The 21850-nt window shown below is 44.8% G+C and overlaps 1 protein-coding gene across 1 annotated transcript in view; it reads left to right on the top strand.

Annotated features, from left to right (window-relative positions):
- The window catches only part of kiaa0825 (KIAA0825 ortholog), a 114379-nt gene that overhangs the window by 24025 nt on the left and 68504 nt on the right, over positions 1-21850 (top strand). Inside the window, exons 9-20 of the mRNA XM_069683556.1 lie at positions 1684-1961; positions 2840-2990; positions 4990-5180; positions 7367-7573; positions 8186-8296; positions 9949-10088; positions 12637-12816; positions 15149-15379; positions 15481-15785; positions 15929-16035; positions 18206-18350; positions 19945-20088. Of these exons, the coding sequence (XP_069539657.1) occupies positions 1684-1961; positions 2840-2990; positions 4990-5180; positions 7367-7573; positions 8186-8296; positions 9949-10088; positions 12637-12816; positions 15149-15379; positions 15481-15785; positions 15929-16035; positions 18206-18350; positions 19945-20088 (2190 nt within the window). The remainder of the gene's footprint in view (positions 1-1683; positions 1962-2839; positions 2991-4989; positions 5181-7366; positions 7574-8185; positions 8297-9948; positions 10089-12636; positions 12817-15148; positions 15380-15480; positions 15786-15928; positions 16036-18205; positions 18351-19944; positions 20089-21850) is intronic.

Below are 21850 nucleotides of genomic sequence, written 5' to 3'. Positions count from 1 at the left end.
CTTTAATCAAATCATCTTTAAAATAATAGGTTAATTTACATGACGTTAGTCATGATAGCTTTTCAGCCCGCTAGATACCTGTTGCTAGGCAACAGGAGCTGTGTTTGGTGACGCACGGTTAAGGGCGGGAACAGCTGGCGACGTAAACAGGCCAGGTCATCTCATTTCAGTTCAGCCTTAGCGTCTACACAGGAATGATTCATCCTCCGTAGACCTCGTCCTTTGAAGGGCACAGCCCCTGAATTGAGACATAGTAGCAGTTCTGCTCCCTGGGTCTCACCTCTCCGCTCCCTGCCTACCCCGCCCAACTCATCAGTACACTCAGCTCACCTGTGCACACAGCTGCTCCTCATTAAGCAATCAAGCCAGTATAAAAGCCTCTCCTGCTCCTGCACTCATTGCCAGATTGTTCTTTTCCTTCCATGCGAGACTTTCCAGCTCTCACTCGGAATGATTCCCCGTTGCCGACACTGTTTTCCTCTGACCGGCCAGCCTTGTCGTTATCCCGGAAATCACCTCAGCCTTCTGTCCCTGACCACAAGTTCTGCCTCTTCCCCTGGCTGCTTGGTGTTCCCCTGCAACAATGCTGTGTGACTTTCTGTGTTTTGCTTACCTGTGAATTACTGTGGCTCAGAGACTCAACGTGTCACAGCAGTCACCTACTGGCTTCCCGAATCTCCGCCTGTCTCCTGGTTCGGCTCACCCAGCCCGAGCCCCCGGCCCAGTCCAAAGACTTTTACATCCCAAAGCCTGTAAATATTGTTTATTCCTGTACCTGCTGAAAGTTATTCCAAACAATCCCTGTTTCCTCTTGTGCTATAATTGGGTCTAACCCCCCCCCTTCACTTAGCTTCTGCCTTAGCCTAAATATCAGTTTAGCATTATGTCCATTTTGCTGATTGTAAACATGTATCATATTAATGAAAAGACCTTAAAGATTTAAACTTTCAGTAAATCCCAGCTAATATCCAGACTGTGTCTCACCAAGCCCACACACTCCTTTTAAGCCCCTTGATCAGCCGCTCTCTCGGCCCCCGGAGAGTGAAAGGTGTAGGCTGCTCTGTCCCTACGGGCCTTTCTCCAGGACGAAGGTGGATAAATGAGATAAGTCCTGCTTGTTGCTGTGGCAGTTTATAGAATAATCTGTGGGTCTTTTACATGCTGAAACAGCTCTCTCTCCCTCCCTCTCTCTCACTCTCACCTTTACCTGACCTTTTTCTTTTCTCTCCTCTCAGCACATCTGACTCCCCCTCCTCACCTTACTGTATGTACTGTAACACTTCTGTTTGAATGTTAAGAACATGATGCGTGCTGTTATAATAAAAGACAAGTGCTGATGTATCCTCAGAAGCAAAGGTTTTATTTGACCTGATACCAATTATGCATGTTCAGCGGCGAGGTTTATGCGGAGGGCACGTCTTTAGACATCTGTATTCTACATTTGCATTGATGTTTGCTTTTCAGCTGTAATGGCTTGCACAATGTTAGAGAAAAATGCATGTGTAATACTCAGTTTCTCCGACTGCTTCCTTGTCATTCTGATGACTCCTCGAAAATGTTCCATTATTTATATCTAATGAGGTCTTTTTCTGATGTTCTTTTTCTGTTTTTGCTCTTACTGACAGATTTTCTCTCTGTTATTGAGATCATCTTGTCTTGTCTTTGCCTTTTCTCTCCCCTCAGTTCTGTGGAGCGATCGTGACTGAGCTGGATGCTTTACTACCCTTAGCGGCAGCCTGCAGGGACGGCTCTCTCCTGGAAGTGCGATCGAGCTTTGTGGAGGCAGGCGGCAGGGCGGCGTTTGCCATGTTGGGCCGTTTGCAGGAGAGGGCCCTGGAGGTACCATCCTCTGCGCCCCTGAAGAACCTGCCCGCTCTGCTGGCCACCTGCATTTACGTGCACCAACGGCTGGAGCACTACCAGGCCCGGCTGAAAGACTCAAATACTGCGGCAGCTAAAGTGTAAGGAGACGGTGTCTACATGTGTGTAACCTCTGGTGGATATCATGGTGTGGGAGTGGAATGGTGTATTAACCACTACACAGTTATGTATGTGTGTGTTTTACTATATCTGGCGGTTTTAAAGCATCTGTCTATCCATCCATTCCAGCGTCCAGCAGATAAGAAAAGACTTTTACAGTAAATCACGATTCACTGAATTGTATATTTTCTAACGCAATCCTGCTTCCGCAACGTCTGAGTCTTGTTATACACGTAGAAACATAAGAAACACTTTTAAAGACAGAGAAAGGACATTGTACATTTGCGATAAAGGGTGAGGACAAGAGAGTTACGAAAGTGAGTACAAATGATTGACAGGAGGTGATGACACCCATATTGTGTCTACATCTGGTGAGTTTTTATTCCCCGTAATACCCCCCTTCACCTCTGCTCTCCACAGAGGCTCTCTAAAGGCTTCTTCGGTGCCCTCGGTGCTCCTGTTGTCCCACCTTTGCCCCTGTGCACCCCTCCACCTGCACTTGCACTGTGCCCCCTCCGGTCATAAAGCACTCTCCTCTCTCTACACCACCCAGTCCCCCTGGCTTTAAGCCCCCTGCACCCCTGTTAAACTCTTGCCTCTCTCTGGAAAGTATCAAGGCGGGCGGATTTGAAGGATATGAAGTGTCACGCTGAACTTTAGGAATAAATCTTCAGTTCTTTCATCAAATCATTTCACCTCATGTTTGTTTGATAGCTCGCTGAATATACAGTGGTCAGTTATACAGTCGGTCTCTTGACCCCAGCCGTCCATGTCTTTTATCTTAATATACCATATGTATGATAGATTATGTGTTTGCCATCATTACCTCTAAAGGTTTGTTTCGTTCCTCCATGCCTAGACCCCTGACCCTGCTGCCTGTCCAGAAGTACCACGAGACAGTGGAGGCCTTACGAGAACAGCTGATCAGCTACTGTGTCCAGGTCTGCGCCACCTGCATCCTTCAGGACGCAGAGAGTCACCACTGGGCTGACCCCAAACCCTTCTACGAGGTAGAATGTCCTCGCATTTCCCTGAAACATATACGGTAGAAATTTCTTTATCCCCTTCACAACACCACAAAATAAGACGCAAGAAACAGCCCCACAATGCCTAACTCTGTATAATTTGATTGACTGCACAAACTCCAGTATTTTATGATATCTCAATGCATATTAGAGTATGGCTTATTTGACCCACAAACCATAAAGGAAGTAATGCATAAAAGATCTCCTTATGTCTCCAGTATTCCTTTCATTGCAGAAAGTAAATATTCTAATGCCACGTGTCTTCGCAGCCCTTTTTTTTCCTGCAGATTCTGAGGAACTCCTGGAATTATACTCTGGAGCTTTCTCGCTTCTTCCTTTCATTCCCACAATGCACCTTTACCTCCCACTCTCCCTCTTCTAACCGAGCCTTCTCCTCTGAGCTCCCTGAGAACATCTGTGGCTTCCATGCTGCCCCGGGGGCTCCTGGGATTCAGCTGTCTGAAGTCTGCAGTCTACACTGGGACTGTCTGGAAACAGCATAGGGCCCCCAAAACCTCCCCTACCTTTATGCCCTTAAACCAATCTAAACCTCCCCTCGCTTTCTTACTTTACTCCGCTTTCTGCCTTTTTTTCTCTTTGTTCCTCCCTCCTTCTCTGGGTCACTGGTGTCAGACAGACCTGCTGTGCGCAGGTGTGTGCTTTTGTTCAAGCATGCCTGTGTGCATCTGTACAGATGAATGCACGTGTGGGTGTGCAGCAGCATCTCCGGATGCGCCTTTCCTTTGGTCCATGTGTATATATCTGTATTTTCATGTCAGTTGAATATATGTTGTATGCATTAGGTTTCCTCTCCTGGATCCTGAGCTCTGTGTCTTGGCTCTGTCACGGCTCAGTGTAGCTCCAGAGAGACCCTTCCCCAGCTCGGGTTTTCAAAGTATTTTACATTGATTTTTACGTGGAATATATAATAACCTATAATAACATAACATGAGGTCAGTTAAGGCGATGAAAGGAAGTTTAGAGTTTGACCTTGGCTACCTTCCCTGTCAGGATTTAGCCTTCAGAGCCATATGCTTAATTTCATTGACGAAAAGAAGTGTTTTTTCCTCCTCAGTTCCTCATCCCAGATTCAGTCGTCACTGTTGCCGGGCTTTCATCACCAACAGGAATTTGCTCACAGTTGACCTGGCTGGTTGGGTAAAATTAGACCTGAATGAACGGATAAAACAGTCCAACCGCACATGTAGCTGTTGCTGCTCTTGGTTCGGATCCAGCGTCTGTCTGTGTCTGCGTTCGCTCTGCCGAGTCCACAGGCGGAGGATGGCGGCGTAATCCCGGACATGGAGCTCGGTCACGCTCCCCGTCAACCGCAGATCCTCTAAATGACTGGCTCCAGGGAGGAGAGGAAGGGAGAGAAGGAAAATACAAGATAGATGAGGTGAAGTGGGAAGAAAATGAGAAGGGACTGAGGGGCATGATGAGCCGAAGACAGGAGGAAGTTTTGGATGTTTCCCCGCCACACACACACAGTTTATTGTTGGAGGTTAAACCTGAGGAGCTCAGGCGAGTAGTGGTAGAAGACAGAGGTTTATTGAATGAATTCTTCTACATCCTTTCTGAGATAATAATCTCTTTCTCTCCCTCTCTCTCGTCTGTCCAACTTTCGTCTCACTCTCGTTGTTTTTTACTCACTTTACTCAGAGAATGATTTTTCCCCTTCTCTCTTTCTCGCTCTGTATGTGCGTGTGATGTGTTCTCCAGTTCCGGACTTAAAAGCAGTCGAAAAATCCCACTGGGGGGAAGAAACCCAGGTGCAGAGTGCAGGTGGCGTGACCACTGAGACATCCTGGTGTTGACAGACCTGCCTCTGTCTCTCTCTCTCTTTCTTCTCCTTCACGTTTTCTCTCCCTCTATTTTTATGCCCCTCTCCTCTTCTCTGTTTTTGCTTCACTGTCAATATCCATATCGCTGTATATCTCTATCTCTAACCCCCCCCTCTTCTGTCCACCTCTTTCCTCCACAGGGTGAGCGCTGTTCCTTCTCGGTGCAGATGTGGTTCTACTTCCTGTGTGGGCTCCGGAGCGACCTGTGGGCGTTGCTTCCGGCAGAGTTAGCCAAGGAGGTGCTCGGCCAGGTGCTGTCGGAGACTTTGCAGCTGCTGGTGCAGAGATATGCCAGGGCCCGTCCTTCATACAAGAGACACCTGCAAATCAGGTACTGCATCATGTAGCATGCTGGCCTCAGATGTTTGCACTTGAGAAATCTTGATCTTGATCTCTGTATTTAATAAAACTGAAAATAACAACATATCAAATGTAGTTGTAGGCTGCAAGTTTTGTCCCTGCCCAGTGTTTAAAAACGTAAGTATCAATGTGAGGATGTTTACCATGAGATCACCATCAGAATTGTCTGTACTATTTCTACTGAGGAAACTATCTCTTTTATATCTCTTTGTAATATATTTTGCTCTTTGGGGCGGCTCTGGCTCAGTGGTAGAGTTGGTCGGCTCCCATTCAGAAGATTGGCAGATCAAACCCTGACGGCTACAGTCTACGTGCAGAACTGTCGCATCGGCTGTGCAAAGTGTGCTACCGCGCAGTGCCTCGTGCCTCTAAAGGGCCTCGCACAGGGTCCGCAACAACACTTTAAAAGTAGTTCAATTCTGCGGGAAACCCTGGCTTCACATCCTGCATGTTTCTTTTTTTTACTATATATAATATTTTTAAGACTGTTGTCGACCCACCAGGTTTCTGAAATAAAATATCTGTTTGTCAATTCAGTTATGCATACGCAAAAATCTAACCTAACAAATTATTCAGTTAATTTAGTTATTTAGGAGAGGGAAACAATGTCGGCCGCACGAGAGTGCGACAGATTTTATAAACACGAGTTGGGTGCTGAGAAAAGGAAAATAATTTTTTTAAAAGGAAGAATTTAATAAGTCACTGTGAGGATCGCTGGATACATTTGTCAACACTTCGCACAGGGCCTCGCACCAACCCACGACGGCTCTGTCTACATGAACATGGGCGAGACACTGAACCCTAAATTGCTCCCTAAGGCATAGCCTTGTGTACCAATGTAGTTCCTGATTGGAGATTGGCACTTTGCACAGTAGTGTGTGTGTGTGTGTTTGTGTGAAAGTGTGAATTTGACATGTAGTGTAAAAAGTGCTTTGAGTGGTCTGAAGACTAGACAAGCACTCTATAAGTACAGACCATTTTACCATTTATAAGCACTGTTGCAATCAGGGAAAAGAAGAGATTCATGAACAGAATTTCTGCATTAATGAAACGAAGTATGTTGATTCTAGGTATTTAATTCACCGACCAGCCTAAAGAAAAGCCAAAACGTAAAAAAAATCGAGTTTCTTAATCGAATTTCAGGAAAAAACCTGAACTAACATCAACTTTTACAAAGTAAAATTACATATATTTTAGTTATTCTTGAGAAAACACTCTCACAAAGGTCCTTTTGCTTGAGCTTTATGGACATATCATTCATGTTGGTCTAACAGCTGAGGCTCATAGGTTATCCTTTGCATTCGGGGAAAGCAGTTGAGAAAATGCCGTCAAACCCAGCTTTCAAGATCTGTGAGTTTAATGGTATCCTAAATTACATCAGAGCTCCAAAACAAGAGGCCTTACTCGTTTCAGCTCTCTCACTCAGCTCCTTTGGGTCTGACGCTGGAGGTCTGACTTAAGTATGACCACGTCATACGCAAACTCCCCGCACAGGCTCAGGGGTCATCCTATTTTCTGCCCCCTCTCTCCTCTTTATAGCTGAATGATGACAATGCACAGACTAAACTGTGACACACAGTAAAACAACAAAGTGCATTATACACATGTAGCACCACAGGATGTCAACACTGAGCCTGCTTTATGTTGCGTGGGGATGCGTGTGTAACGTTAGCCTAAACAGATGGCTACTCAAAGTTTCCCATGTGTATAGCAGTCACATGGGTCCTCTTATGCTATCTCTGTGTACGTCCATCCCAGTGTGTGTCTTCTAAAAATAAAGGCCATGGGAAGAGCGAGGATGAGGAGATGAGACATGATGAGCAGCTCTCCTCTTCCAATTGAGGAAACAGATTTACTGGCGTTAGGATTTAAAAGCAATGACTTTTATAGTGAAATTCAAAGCCGGCAGTACATTTAACTTTCAACAGTAAAATCACCAGGAGGTCGTATTATCTGACTGGCTGCGCAATGAGCCTGTTATGTCATGATGTAATGCTGGATGTCAGCCTTTGAAGACAGAGACGCTTTGTGCCTTAACATGATCGCTCTTTTTTCTCTTTCTCTCTCTTTATGTGTTCTCACTTATTCCCTCACATCTCATCTTTTCTCTTTTCATCTATACATTCGCCTTTGCTCTCTGCTCGCTCTGTGTCTAAGGTGTGACATAACAGCGGTGTTGCTGTACGTGGAGCAGCTCATGTGGAGTGTGTGTGAAAGTCCCGAGGCTGTGGTGCGCGCCGATCCTTCTTCAGCTATTGCTATAATAGCAGGTGGAGCAGGCTGGCCATACATAATCCACAGCCTGTGTGAGCAACTGCTGACAGTGCTGGTCATTGTCACAGCACCCCTATCTTTGCTGTACAGGTTGGTATACTTAGTTTGTTACTTTTATCACATGGGCACACCAACATTTTTATTCTCTACTTTTCATATATAATGTATTCTTGACTTGACTTAGTGGGCTACTTACTGTAAAACAATAAATTAAAATGAATTTATATTACATGCAAGGGATGCATGATATTATCGGCACGTTATTGGTCTGCAGATTATCGCTTGAAAATCTCAGCATCGGCAGATATGACGTTTTTTCTTTCTTTTTTCCGCCGATACAACATCGGTTTAATAATGCCTAAATGCTCGATGAATGCTACGACATTCACTTGCCGTAAGTGTGAAGAAAAGTGTGCAAGATGTCTGCGGTATGGCAGTTTTTGGCCACTACAATAAGAGTATAAATTCCAGCTACAAGGTAGACTTGACGTTCTCTGCAAATAGGTGGGAAATAACATGTGCCTAATATATCAGTATCGAAATCAGCAATCGGCAAAAAGGGCAAATATTGGCATATTGGCTATCGGCAAAGAATCCAATATCGTGCATCCTTATTACGTACAAATAGTTCTTTTATTTTGAACATTTTAAATATATCACAGTTGTATTAATACTACAATGATTAAACCCAAATTCCTCCAGGATATTCATGATCAATCCTGCCAAAGAGTCTACGCCACATCAGCCTGACAGCCCTGTTGTCCACTGGCTTAATGCTATCAACCCTGACCTCTTCACAGAGCAGGTCATACGGTATGTAAAATATAACATCATGCCATCCATCACACGTCACACAGTAGGTCCACATATGCACATTCACACACAAACTCCCATGCAGGCACATTCTGGCATGCTAAGCCATCACACACACACCTCCACCCACTGTGCAGAGAACCATATGTGTGTGTTCGGCTGCACACTGCATGTACGAGACTTCCCCGTGTCTCAGGCTGTGGTAATATAACACAGATGCATGCTGAGGAGGAAAAGAATAAAATAAACTGCTGCTGCTGCTGACGCTGATTTTGTTTATGTTGATGGTTGCTGAGGGTTTTACACATGAGGCGTCAACACAGCACACTGTGATGTGTATATATGCATGTATGTGTACATGCATGCATACATGTGTGTCCCGTTACTGTCACGACCTCCACGGTGCAGTCAATCACTCTCGCCCCTCACCCTTGACTCCACCCTCCTCCCCTCTCATCTCCCACTCTCTCGCCAGAAGTGATGTCATTGCGTGCTGTTGGAGCACAAATCAAACTCTCCTGCTCCTAAGTATCGGAGAGCTGAAATTAGTTTATTTTTATGACCTCTTTATTTCTTTGCTCCCACCTCCTGCCTGGGCGCCAGGGGGCCTCCCATGGGCCCGGGGCCAGATCCACAGGTCCTCATCCTTGTGGTCAGATCTCTCCCCAGCCCATTAAAATAAAACCCATTGTTATGGTTATTAAATAAAACAATAATAAAACACAAAGCGCGGAAATAAATCATCCAGCATAACAGACTATAAAAAAGTTTTCTGGCCTTATGTGTGTTCGGCATTTTCACTCGTTTTTTCATGCCCTTGCCTTATGTGTGTGTGTGTTAGTTCTGTAAGCTGACCCTGCGCTGTAGCCGCTTAGATTTATCAGTGCAGTTAAAAGAGGATTTCTTCTGGATTTGCGGCCCCAGTGACATCATAAATTGCACTGTCAGATCGAGGCATAGTCTTCCTCAGTCAAGCAGCAGGGTGCACCCCGCTCTCGCTTTCTGGCTCAAATAGTACGGTTAATTTTGGGCAGACACCCCCCTCGCGCTCCCCTCTCCCGCCTCCTCGCTCTTCAGACAAACTCTGTCCATTCCTTCCATTAGATTTTATTGAGATGTATAAAGTAACATGCAGGCGCACACATGTCAGCATGCTCTCACACTTGCACACATACATAACCACAAGCCCAGGCTCTGAAGGGTGCACACACACACACGCGCTAACACACGCACACACCAAGGATACGGCTCATTACCCACAGCTGGCTGCAGCCTCTTGGTTATACAAAAGATGTAGGAGGGGGGTACTGCTGTATATTCATGTATTTGGCTGTCTCCCAAATGTTAATTTGGTTTTAGCTGGCCAAGATTAGAGCTAATTCCTTCCCGGTGCACACTATAAGTAAGCGAGAGTGAAGGCATTTGCAGACTAAGCTCGTATCAGGAGTGAGTGACACCGAGGGAAGTTACCATTGTAGCACAAACACTATTTCCTCCCAGATTGTCACCCAGGACATCTGTGATATCAGTCTTTGTCTTTCACTTTGAAGCCTCTTCCCTCCTTTGTTGTCTCTTGCTAAATAGACGGCTATCTGTACACTCACCTGACACTGCAGAACTGTCAACTTTGTTTTCCTCCTTTCTGCTCCTAGGGATGGTCTGAAGGGCCAGACGGCCTCTGCGTGTCAGCTGAGGCTGCTGACCTCTGACCCCGGATGCAATCCCAGGTTGCTGCTGCGAATGCTGCTGCACGGAGACTGTCACCTGCCCAGAATACTCCTGGAAAACTCTCGTAAGTCTGTCTTTTTAGTGAGCAAGGATTGGTAAGTGTATGGAAGTATGTGCCTGAGAAAAAAAATGTAAGCTGCTTTCATTAATTCTTTGATATTTCCTTTTTTAACGTACTGGACCCGCAGAGTCGATCCTGCAGGGGCCATGTGTGGAAATGTGTTTACCTGGGTCTTAATTATGCTGCTCTAACATCCTAAGCGAGTTATACAGACCTTAGATGAGCTCTATCCATTTTATGAAGTTATCATCAGCATCTTTGCCTTCATCATCATTTTCACCTTGCTCACCATCATCACTAAATCAATAGAGAGCAGTAATAAACACTCAACAGGCCCAGGCGGAGCACACGCGCTGACCTTTAAAGATTTTCCCTTCCTTCTTCTCCCCTCCACACCGGCAACAGTCTAACCTTTAAAGACTGTTGTGCACTCGCACATTAATTCACATTATAGCGACCTCATTAATAACAACTCGCACTGTCTCGTTCTCTCGCTTGGTCTGAGTCTGGCTCAGAGGCTCTGCAATGCTTCTCCCCGCGCACTGCCGTAAATCAACGCTGGAAGCGCTGACTCTCGCGTGTTATCACGGTGACGGGCTAATTAACCAGGAAGCAGACAGACAGAAGGAACAGCTTGACTGAACGCCTACACTCCCATAAGCCACTGCCACTTCCACATACATGGATATACTCTTTCTTGGTAAAATACGTGACTTTCAGATAGAAATAGAGTTAGTCAAAAACGACTTTAACTGGACTCTAATATGATTCAATTTGTAAGTAATTGTCAAGGTCAGCTTTTTTGCGAACATGCTAACTTTGTGTCATTAGCATTTGTTGCTAAGTGATTGCTAAGTGACACATTTCACAATCTACTGCCTTTTTAAGCACAATAACTTTCTAGCTAGCAAGCTAATATTCAACCCAATGTCCAGCAGTTTTAAAATGTATTTATCTGCAGCGGGATAACAACTCCCACACATTTAAAATAACAGTTCTGGCTTTTGCACAACTCATCCTAAATCAGGCTTTCACTTCTTCTGCACACTCAAACTCACACACTTCCTTTTTATTATCATCAACGTGTCTGCTTCCAATTAGAGAAGTCTGCAGAGAGGGCCCTTGTGACTGGTTGACTGGTCGTCCGGAAGATAAACAGGTGTAGGTATTGGCCATGTATCAAGGTTGGATAAGCTCAGAGACAGAGCGGGAGGAAGGGAGGGAAGGGGAGCGCGGAAACATTGAAAAAGCAACAGAGAAATCGACATAGAAACTCGTTGGAGTTCTTGTACGCTGCAGCAGCAGTAGTGGAAACTCCACAGAGATGTGCCGGCGTACTGTCATCTGTTTTTCTCAAGTCATCTGCTGCTCCATAATGGGATCATTATTAAAAGGCACCTAGTTAACCTGCCGTGCTCTCCAGCACCCCAAGTGGAAATTAATGTTAGTCACCCTTGTTCCCTTGGACCGCTGCAGCCACAGCAGTGATATACAGAACGCTCTTTCCTTAAGGACCAATTACAAGACAGGCAGAGAGCAAGACGCTGGCATAATGCACATGATGCATGCTAATAGATTGATTGTAGGTTAGCTTTGATGACCACTTTACCACCAAGTGTTAGATGTGTTACTGTGAAAGAACAGGAAGCAGAGACAGAAAGATAATCTGGACCTTGATAGTTGGCTGGTTATTATGGCGGCCATTATTACTGTAGCAGCTAATTTCGCCCTGTCATTTTAATATAGTCCAGCATTAGTCAGAAGGAAGCTGCGCTGCCCTCCATCACAGCGCCCCCTCATTGACTGCTGCGTTGCTCTCCTATTCAAATAGCTGTCATCTCCCACACAGCAGACTGACAGACCTCTGGATGTCTGCCACCTCTGGAGCAGTGGGCCTTTTTCCTCGGCAAACCCCTGTCAAGTAAACACACACACACTTGTACGCACACAAAACACATATATAGACATCCATATGGGTAAAACACGCACACACCTCCACCCGCAGCCCTGTGCTTTCAGACAGCAACCCCCACAAGGACACCCTGTCAAAACCTCTTCCTTTTCACTTCCTGTCTCCATGTGCTGTGGGGGCTTTGAAATCTGTTTCTTTTTCTGGTCCGTTTTTTTCTCTCTCCATCTAACACAGATGTGTGTTTTTCTTCTCTTTCTATCCCACTACGCCTTTTGTTCACCCTTTCTGTTAACATGTGTCAGGTTGGGCAGCCTTGACATTTTCCAATGTGTTTTTGTGCGAGGGAATCAAGATGCTGTTTCATAGGACAGGGTTTTATATCCTACCGTCCTCCATAAGGTTGATATTTTCTGAACCGTAGTTCAAAAAATATTCAATCACATTTAAACCTCTGTGTGCAAATGAGTGAGCCTTTTTATCTCTTTGTGCATCCTGTTGTTTGTGTGGCTGTGTCAAGTGCTCTTGAATATCAAGATTTAATTCATGACATTTTGAATACTCACACAAATTACTTGTATTGTGCGCAAAAGTGTCTCACTGACTCAGACTGACTCTTTTTTTTGGTATTTTTCTTCACAGATTTTTGCAAGGAGAGCTGCTTAGAAATGTCTACAGAGAGCTGCAAAGCGGGAGATGACTTCATAGTCACAATGTTCAACCTTTTCAGTTGCCTGAACGATGCTCCTAAGGCCTTGACTCAGGTCCTTGAACCATTTCAGGAAAGGGCGCAAATATGGGAACATCTTTACATGCTGGCAGGTAAAGTAGAAATAGCTTCAGTACAGATTGGCATCACATTGATGTGGCTGTAGTTCAAGTAGTTCAGTGGTGCTATCTCTCTATTCTATACTATAAAACAAAGTGATGATAAAGATACTAAAGCCGCTTTCCCAGTGGTCAAAAAACATTGGGCTTTTTTGCATGGTGGGAAAGACTACCCGGGTCAAATGACTCTGCAGTAGACCCGGGAAATTATCGCCCCGGCTCCAAGCGGCGTTGATGGGAACACAAAACCTGTGTCAATACACTAATCTCTGCCCCCTCTCCGGCGCAATGCTATGCTCCGTCGGTAACTTCTGCTACACCTTGTCATCTCAGCTACAAATTCCGCCCGTCTCCGTCCAAACAGCGCTTGGACATTGTTCCTAATTTGTCGCTGCTGAGTTTGATACACAGACTGAATGAGTTCATTGATACAATAAAGACCTATGCACCGTAACGTCTTCACTGTTTATTAACCCTGTTTCGGGCGCGTTTGTGACGTCAGACGGTGACGCAGCAGAAAGACACCAACAGGAGATAATCAGCATCTATAGGAGGGTCTTCCCGGGTCTGGAAAACCTCCGTCAATGCGCTAATTCCAGTGGGAAACGGGTATAGTCAGTGATCCAACATCTGCATTTCTAAACACAAATAATATCTCATTTTGCTCCTAAGGGCCGGTGTTGACATCGCCTGCACGTGAGCTAAAGCATGACTTTAATATGCTGTTGCAGAGACGGCAATTACTCCCCAACTCCTTCTTTCTTTCCGCCTCTCTTTGGTTCAAGCTTTGATACAGAGCTTAATCAGAACTCCTGTGGAGTACGGAGCCCTTTTTGGTGCGGGTTTTCATATCCTGGGTGAGTGGTAATTATTGTAGCATAAATTAGGGTGATTGGAGAAGAGTGTTTGGATGGAGCTGGAGCCAGGGAAGGGTCGACAGAGAGAAGGAACAAAAAAGAGATAGAATGAGCCAGAGAGAAATTCTCAATGTCATCCAATCGTCATTTATCCTCACAGGGTAATTAGTTTAATTATTGGACTGAGCCAAATCTTTGTCTTACAATGTTGGTTACAGGATACCCCCTGTGCCCCCGTTTCTATTTAAACTGTTCACTGAGTTAACTTTCATAGATTACATTAAGAGTTTCACTATTTCTCCACTTACACTGATGTTTCATCACACTGTAGCAGGTTGTTTCAGATCAATACACCAGTCAATACGGTAGCGGGCGGTATAAAGTCTGAGAACCAAGTGACTTTGAAAAATAGGTCTAGGTCTCACCTGCCACAGAGCGCCTCTCCTTCCAAAAGCTGCATCATTTTCTGTTCCGCTCGCCTCTTTTTCTGCGGGGCTGAGGTCACACATTTTTAAGGCGTCCCTGGAGATCAGAGTAACTTCTGCCGCCACAGCAGTATATCTCTCTGTTGTAGCCTTTGGTTTTACAGCCGACGCTGTAGGAAGTTTATGGGTGCCATACAACTTCATGCTGTAGCTGCTCTGCTATCAATATGAGCAGGATATGAAAGGGCAGAGACACCAAAGACAAAGTGCACCTGGAGAGGGTGGTAAGATTTCTTCTGTCAGGCCACCTGGGTTTGATCGGGAACATCTGAATTTAACTAAACTTTGCTTGCTTTTAGAGTAGATATTTCGACAGAATATTGTAGCGCTTTGTGGATTCTAAAGCTTTTCATGTCAGTATATTTTCCCTTTGTTTGAAGAGAGGAGTCATGTCTGACAGACTGAGGGAGCTGTAATGAGTAGGTGTAGTATTGTTTGTATGAAAAAAGTCACTCAATTTGGTAGCAATCATAAAATTTAGTTTGCCCTTTATTTTCAAGTCAACAGTAGAGCTTGTCTGTCGGTCTTTGACACGTTTAGAAGGGTAAACCTTTTATGAATTAAGACCTAGTAGATTAATATAACTGCAAATATATTTAAACAGTGATGTTTTCTATTGTGCAATGAGAGACTGATCAGAGAGTCCAAACAGCATCAGAAGGGGGTCGAGTTGATTTTTGACTTGTTGGTATAAAAAGATAAATCAATTAATAGTAATAAAACTTTCACCTTTAAATGAGTCGATTTAGCAGTGGCATTTGGTTGCCTGTTATCTGGATCTCCTCTTCGTTATTGGCTCAGTCTTTCTTACTACACCGCACTACTCACAGCCGAATGTTTACTTTTTGCTTGTTCATGCACAGCTCAGCTTTATGCTTAGTTACTTAAATCCCAAAGACGAAGATGACTGAAAGAATTTGAACTGTGTTAAGTCTTAAATTTGATCTTTACCTGCTGCATTCATTTACCCTTTTTTTTTCTCAGACACAACGCGAACAGTGCCTGTAGTGATCGGCTGTGTTCGAGCGATACTTTGCAAGTCCACCAACAGCCTCCTGGTACACCTGGTCTCCATGGTAACGGGTTGGCAGGCCACAGAGGAGCCCAGCGGAGTCTTGTTCAAGCAGAATGTACCGGAGAGCGTGCTGGCTAAAATACCCAAGGACTGGAACTACACACCTCTGGAAGCACGGGGGAAAGAGACTACGACTAAGAGTACGCACAGACTCAGAGTCGCATATTCAAGTCTGTTGAGCTTTACAGTGTTTTGTGTTGCTTTTCCAAAACTAACTCTTTCTTTCTTTCCTTTCTATCAGCAGTCATATCCATAACTATTCAAGCCCTGTCCTTCATTTTTACCAACCTCCCCATGGCCGTAGCCTCCATGCCTCTCCCCATCCGCTTCCTCTTCCAAGTGGCAGAGAAGCACCTTTCCCAGCATGCCCGGCAGCTGCGCCTAGTGGGCCTGTTGCTCTGGGCCCTGCTCGGCTGTCTGATTCAGGGCCTGGAGGACCCACACACACTGGAACAGACGAGCGGCGTAGCCCTGGACCGTGGGGCAAAGGACTCCCTGTCCCTGCTGGCCGAGTGCCTACAGGCAGCCATCGGCATCCAGCAGAAGGTAGCTTAATGTAATAAAGATAATGATAACAATAATATCAATAATAATAAGTAGGGGGGTTGATTTAATGTGAGCCATCAAATCAGCCATCAACCATCTGACTTTGACTCATTTACATTAATGGTCTGCTGTGTGTCTGACAGGGCGTTCCCAAACCCACCGTGCACAAAGTGCTGCAGGCTCTGGAGGAAAAACGACCCAAGTGGACAAACGTGCAGCTGCAGAAGGCCCGCAAGCTGTGCACAGACAGGTGAGGGGTCAACTGACGGGATTTGGGAAGAGGTCAAGGTCAGAGGGGTATTGATGAAGTGTTTATTAATTATGTTGTGCACTCAGGGAAGTAGTGCTTTATATGCATTATCCATTATTAGAGTCCATTTGTATTGATTTTTCATGAGCAACAAAAAATTAAGTATAATCAGGATTATTTTGATCGTAAAAGCTGCTTTTATATTTCATTTAAGTGATTTATCAACAGTCAGAAAGATGAGGTTGAAGGCTGATGTCAGACTCACTGATTGTGTATTTATTGACATTAAATATAGATGCTGCAAAACGATATAAAAGAAAGCAGCTTAGATTTGCTTTTTTTTAATTGATCATTTAAGTTCTGCATCACATCTTTAAGATTAATTTTCATTGAAGATAAAAGAAGCTTTACGATCAATACATGGCAGATGTGTGTGTTATGGTAAATGATGGACATCATGGCGTCTGACTGAGTGCTCTGCAGGCTGGACTGATGGGAAAACAGCTTTCACTTCGGGCTGATCCGTGACCTCTGGCTCTGCGTTTTGTAGCTCGTTCCCAGAAATTACGCCACTGGTCGCTCACTTCATCATGACAAACTCTGGATGCATCCATCCTCATAAAAAGGTGATTCAGCTCTGCTACACGGCATGTACAATTAAAAAAAAAAAGAAGAAGAGGAATGAAATAAATAAAAAAGCACTGAGTAGATTATGGCCAGTTCTAGGAAATGCTGTTTGTTTCAGTGACAGGAAGAGCGAACCAGACGGGGGGGGGGAGAAAAGAGAAGAGACAGTGCGGAGGAGGGGTGGTGAGGGGGGGGGGCTGAGTGGAAAAGTGAAAGAAGAGTGATTATGTATCACCTGTCGGAGGCATTCAGTGGGATCATTACTATTCATTAAACTAACCTTCACAGGGAAGTGACGCCTGGCTTGTAAACAATCAGAATACAGTGTCAGAGAGGGAGAGAGGGAGAGAGAGAGAGGGGTGGATGAGAAAACTCCAAAACAACTGGCAGTCCACTTACTGGCATCTCACGCACACGCACACACACACCGGCGCACAGTAAACCCCTCAACAAAGACCACTTGCCCCTTTGCGATCCCTCCCACCTCTGTTCCCTCATCCCACTTTCCCTCCTTCCCTTCCATACTGTATCCTCCCTCCCTCCCCCCTCCTCCCCACGCCACCCACCTTGTCTTTGCAAAGTAATTTGTAGAGGAGAAGATTATTGTTCTCCATCATGGTGACCCTGGCTGGGCTGACGGGATGCATACACAGATGAAGATGAATGCAGTTATTCCTTGGCGGAGGTCTGCCTCTTTCAGGGCACATTGGCCCTAATGACATGATTGATAGGCTGTCCCAAATCCGGAGGGGCCCTCATTAATCACCCTGCTGACTGAATCCAATCATCTGCTTCACCTGCACAGTGATGGACAGGAAAGGATACAGCGCAGGTGCTGACACGGGTGCACAGCCACCATCGCCGACAACACCACCGCCGGGCCGCCAGGCAGAAGAATGAGGGGATGTACACGGACGAGAGGGGACTCCTCTTCCTTTGCAACTCTCAATGTCAAGCAGCCAATGGCTGGCTGACAGGCGACACCGATTCTGCCACCTTATAATTACAAAGAGGAAGACGGAGAGAGACAGAGAACAATGACAGGAAGTGTATGTGAAGGGGAAGGCTTGATGGACGGTGGTGTGATAGCCATCCATACAGGAAGGGCAGGAAAATGATGCGGGCGTCTGCCAGGGCTTGGGACTGTACATGCATGAGGACCTTGACACGCAATTACACACACACATACACGCTTAAGAACACACACACCAATCATTTTTAGTGCACTAGTATCCTTCGGTCAAAACGGCGCCATGTATCTCATGAATAGTAATGAAAACAGTGGAAATTATTTTGTTATCTCACCTTAATAATTTGTCTCTATTTCTCACTGAGTGTTAGCCTTGACCGGACTGCAGGGCGACATTAAAACAGTTTTTAAGTTTATTTGCCCTTTGGAGTGAATCATTTCTCTACAATGGTGTAGGGACACAAGCTGACACGCCTCCTCTTCCTGTTTCCCCTCTTGGCTTCACTCACTATTTTTTCCCTCTTTTTGTTTCCCCCACCATCTCCTCCTTTCCCCCCTCTCTGTTTCTCTCAGCGTGTTTGAGCGAGGAAGGGAGAGCGGAGTCGCTGCGGCTGAACTGACTGAGCAGAAAATAGGCCTGATGCTGCTGGAGGTCTGCCACAAAGCAGGTGGCAGCGACTACCTGAGGCAGATCTATCACATCATCCAAGGCAATGAGGTAGGGAAGCACTCCCTCTCCCCAGCAATTAGGTGGCTGCTGGCCTGAGGCCGCAGGCTGTTCAGGAGGGGGAGACGGAGGGAGGAGGGCTGCTGGTTGTGTGCAGTCTGCTCCCTCTGATCTTCTGTTGTTCAGGTGACCTCGAGGGTGCAAACCTACAGTGATTTCCTGTGTTAGACGCTCACCGCATGCAGAGGAGAGGGAGACACGTGGAGTTATGACAATCTGTGGAGAAGTCTTTGGAGGAGATCTGAGTGAGAAGAGCAGTGATTCTTTTTTTTTTCCAACTCAAGTGGAAGTTATTCGCTAAATTCACTTCAGAGAGGAAAAGTTTAGCAGTTCTCTGGAAAGTACCCGAGTTAATTGGAGTATATTTAAAGAGAGTTTAGTCATATTTTCTCTCAAGTTCAAAGCTGGTAAAAGAGGAGCTTTAAAGGGGAAAACTGATTCTTGGAAAAGTGAGTGTTATGTTCAGCAACTCAAGCATAATCAACCTGAAACACCTTCCACCTACGACACACTGGTATTTAACAGTCTTCTCCTACTGTATCACAAAGACACCTACAAAAACCTACCTCTTTTAATGGAATTTGTTGACATTAAGGGAAATTAATCCTTTAGTAGCATTATGCTTCACCATATTTAAAGGGGGAATATACTTCATAAGAAAATATCATCAGGTTATACAAACTGTAGGAATGGGTAGTAATAGAGTTGCTTAAAGAGCGAGGAGAAGATACGGACTTTGGACTGACATGGCCCTCCTATAGACTGTATATTATGAGAACAGCATGGAATAACACAAACATAGGCACCATATACATAATATATACCTGAATCCATGAACAACTGTAACAGAATGTGAATGGGAAGTGTTCTCTGACTTACCCTCCTGGCAGCTCGAGGAGCTCTGCCCCCCCAAGGTCGAGGCAAGAACACTCGGGTCAGGGACAGACTGGGCTGCTGGTGAGGTGGAGGGGTGGGAGGTTCGGAGGCCATGTCAAGCTGACGGATGGGAATATAGTGGATTCACACCAGGATGCCCATGTACACACAAACACACCTACAGAGACACACACACACACACTCCGCACTTTATACAGTGCATCTTTCAAGATATGTATAAGCAACCCCGGGAAAGGTTATAGAAACAAAAGTTCTCTTTCTCTACATCTACACACTTGATCTGTTTTGTTCTATTTTGTATCACCAAGTTTACAAACAGTTCGGATTAATTATACTTTTGTTAGGCTTATAAATCAGGGAATACATGGACCATTCTGCCTATTACTTCTGGAAAAGGTGAAGAACACAACCTGTCTGAAATTGATTAGTTTGGGCTTTTGTTGGGTCAGTCAAAGTGCAAGTAAAAAAACAACAACCCTCCGGAAGGTGAATCTATTCTCCATAGCTCTTTTAGTTTGAGGAAGTTTAGTTGACTTGTAAATAACTTTTTGCCCTCCCTCTGTTGGTCAGCCTTTTTCTTACAGAATACTTTCTCTCTCTCCGTCTGTCAGTCATGAGATGTTTTTATCAACCTTCTTCCATTCTCTTGTGTATCTACCCTCTCACTCCTCTCTCATCCTGGATACAGGAACTATTGATGCTCAAACTAAGTGGAAGCACAAACTCGCCCATTAATCCTCCTCACTTGGTGAACTTTGACCTTCGAGTGGACACCGCTGGTTTCAACCCTCTCCACCAGTTTGACCACGTTGGAAAGAAGAAACTAGATCAGGTGAGTCAGGCCTTTTTCAGGGTTGGGAGGGTTACTTTAAACATGTATTCAGATACAGTTACTAATTACCTGTTAAAAAAAGTAATCAGTAACCGAATCCAAATATCAGAATTTTAAAGTAACTGATTACTTTCAGCTACTTTTGGATTATTTAAATACTAAATCTGCAAATAAATACAAGAGAAAACAAATTTCAATACTTTTGTAATGCGCGAATGCCCGTTTAAATTAATAGTGCTAATTATGGACATTTAAATGTACTATTCACACTACTTCACACTCATACTTCAAGTAAACTGCCATGAACTTATTCCAGTCTGGAGCTTGTGTTTTTACCCACACCATCCCGACTGTAGTCGCAAACTATTTTTCAGTAGTAGTAGTAGAAGAAGAAGACGACAGGGTGGCTCAGTGGCAGAGTCGGTCATCTTTCAACCGGAAGGTCGATCTTCAGCTCCCTCAGCCTACATGTCAAAGTGTCCTTGGGCAAGACACTGAACCCCAAATAGCTCCAGGTGGCATAGCCAACGGGTATGAATGTGATGACTGATTGACAGTTGGGCACTTTAGGTAGCAGCCTCTGCCATCAGTGGGTAAATAGGTGAATGTGACATGTTGTGTAAATACATCTTTAAGTAGAATTCTGTGCAGCTAACGTTAGCGGTTGGTTTCACCTATAAATGTTTCTTTAAATGTTTCTTTTGCTCGAAGGCAGGACTTGCACTTTACTGCGATGTTGCTCCCATTTTCTCCTTTGAAGACAAAATCATGGCGAAATTTCCACCCAGTGAAAGCTTTTTTCACCACAGGCTATGAGAACTTGCAGTGTTGTGAAACTTGTGTTTGATGAAGTGTTGTGACGTGTGCGCGCAGGTGCATGGTATTATCAGAGAGGGTCAGACAGACAGACAGTTTAGAAATGAGACGCCAGATGTTATAGAGCATCTTTGGTATTCTATCGTCTTCATTTTAAAATGTATTTTAAAATTGTAATCCTGACAGTAATCCCCATTTTTAATAAGTGTATCTGTAATCACATTTTTTGGTATCCTAATTACGTAACGCCGTTACTTTTATTCTGTTACTCTCCAAGCCTGGCCTTTTCAGTTTATAATTTTGCAATGATATTATTTATTTTTTGCTGTATGAAGTGTCTCCCCGCAGCTTCTTCATGTCTGTAGACTTTGTTCAGTGTGGGTGTACTGGTGATGTGCAGGGCTGTGTCATTTTTAACTTTCTCCCAAGGCCACAAGCTTAATGTTGAAGGTTAGGGGCTGTTTGAGTCTCTAGTGATCTGGATACTGTGGCAATCTCTGAAGCTGTCAGGTCTATCCGGGGCTCGGCTTTGCCTATTCTCCATAGGTCGCTGCCTTTTTCCAAGCAGGAGTGAGGCTGGCAGGAAGAAAAGAACACCGAAAAGGTGAAAGATGAGAGAAGTTTTCTTTTGCATAGTCTTAAAGAGCACTTCTTTGGGGGCTTTGAACCGTATACCCTCTTACCCCAAACTTATCCCCAGGAGTGCCTCCGTGATGTTCAGTTAATTGTAAGAAAATATTTCTCCCCATAAAACGGAGAAGTCGAGCTACAGGTAGATTAAGCTCAATGTGAGAGTTGTCATCTTTCCCCCTCATTTCCCTTTAACTATCAAGGGAAATATGTCTGATATCACACAAAACAATCAACAAAGGCGAGTATTTTCTCAACACTGGCTTGTGTGTGTCTTTTATTTTTTAAAAAGGATTACATGCATTCACACATTTGT

This window comes from Semicossyphus pulcher, unplaced genomic scaffold, assembly GCF_022749685.1.
Source record: "Semicossyphus pulcher isolate SPU_LCO1_2020_fin unplaced genomic scaffold, fSemPul1.0.p SCAF_6, whole genome shotgun sequence".
NCBI classification, from domain to species: Eukaryota; Metazoa; Chordata; class Actinopteri; order Labriformes; family Labridae; genus Semicossyphus; species Semicossyphus pulcher.
Note: the sequence above shows the minus strand (reverse complement) of the source record. Positions and strands in the feature narration are given on the sequence as shown.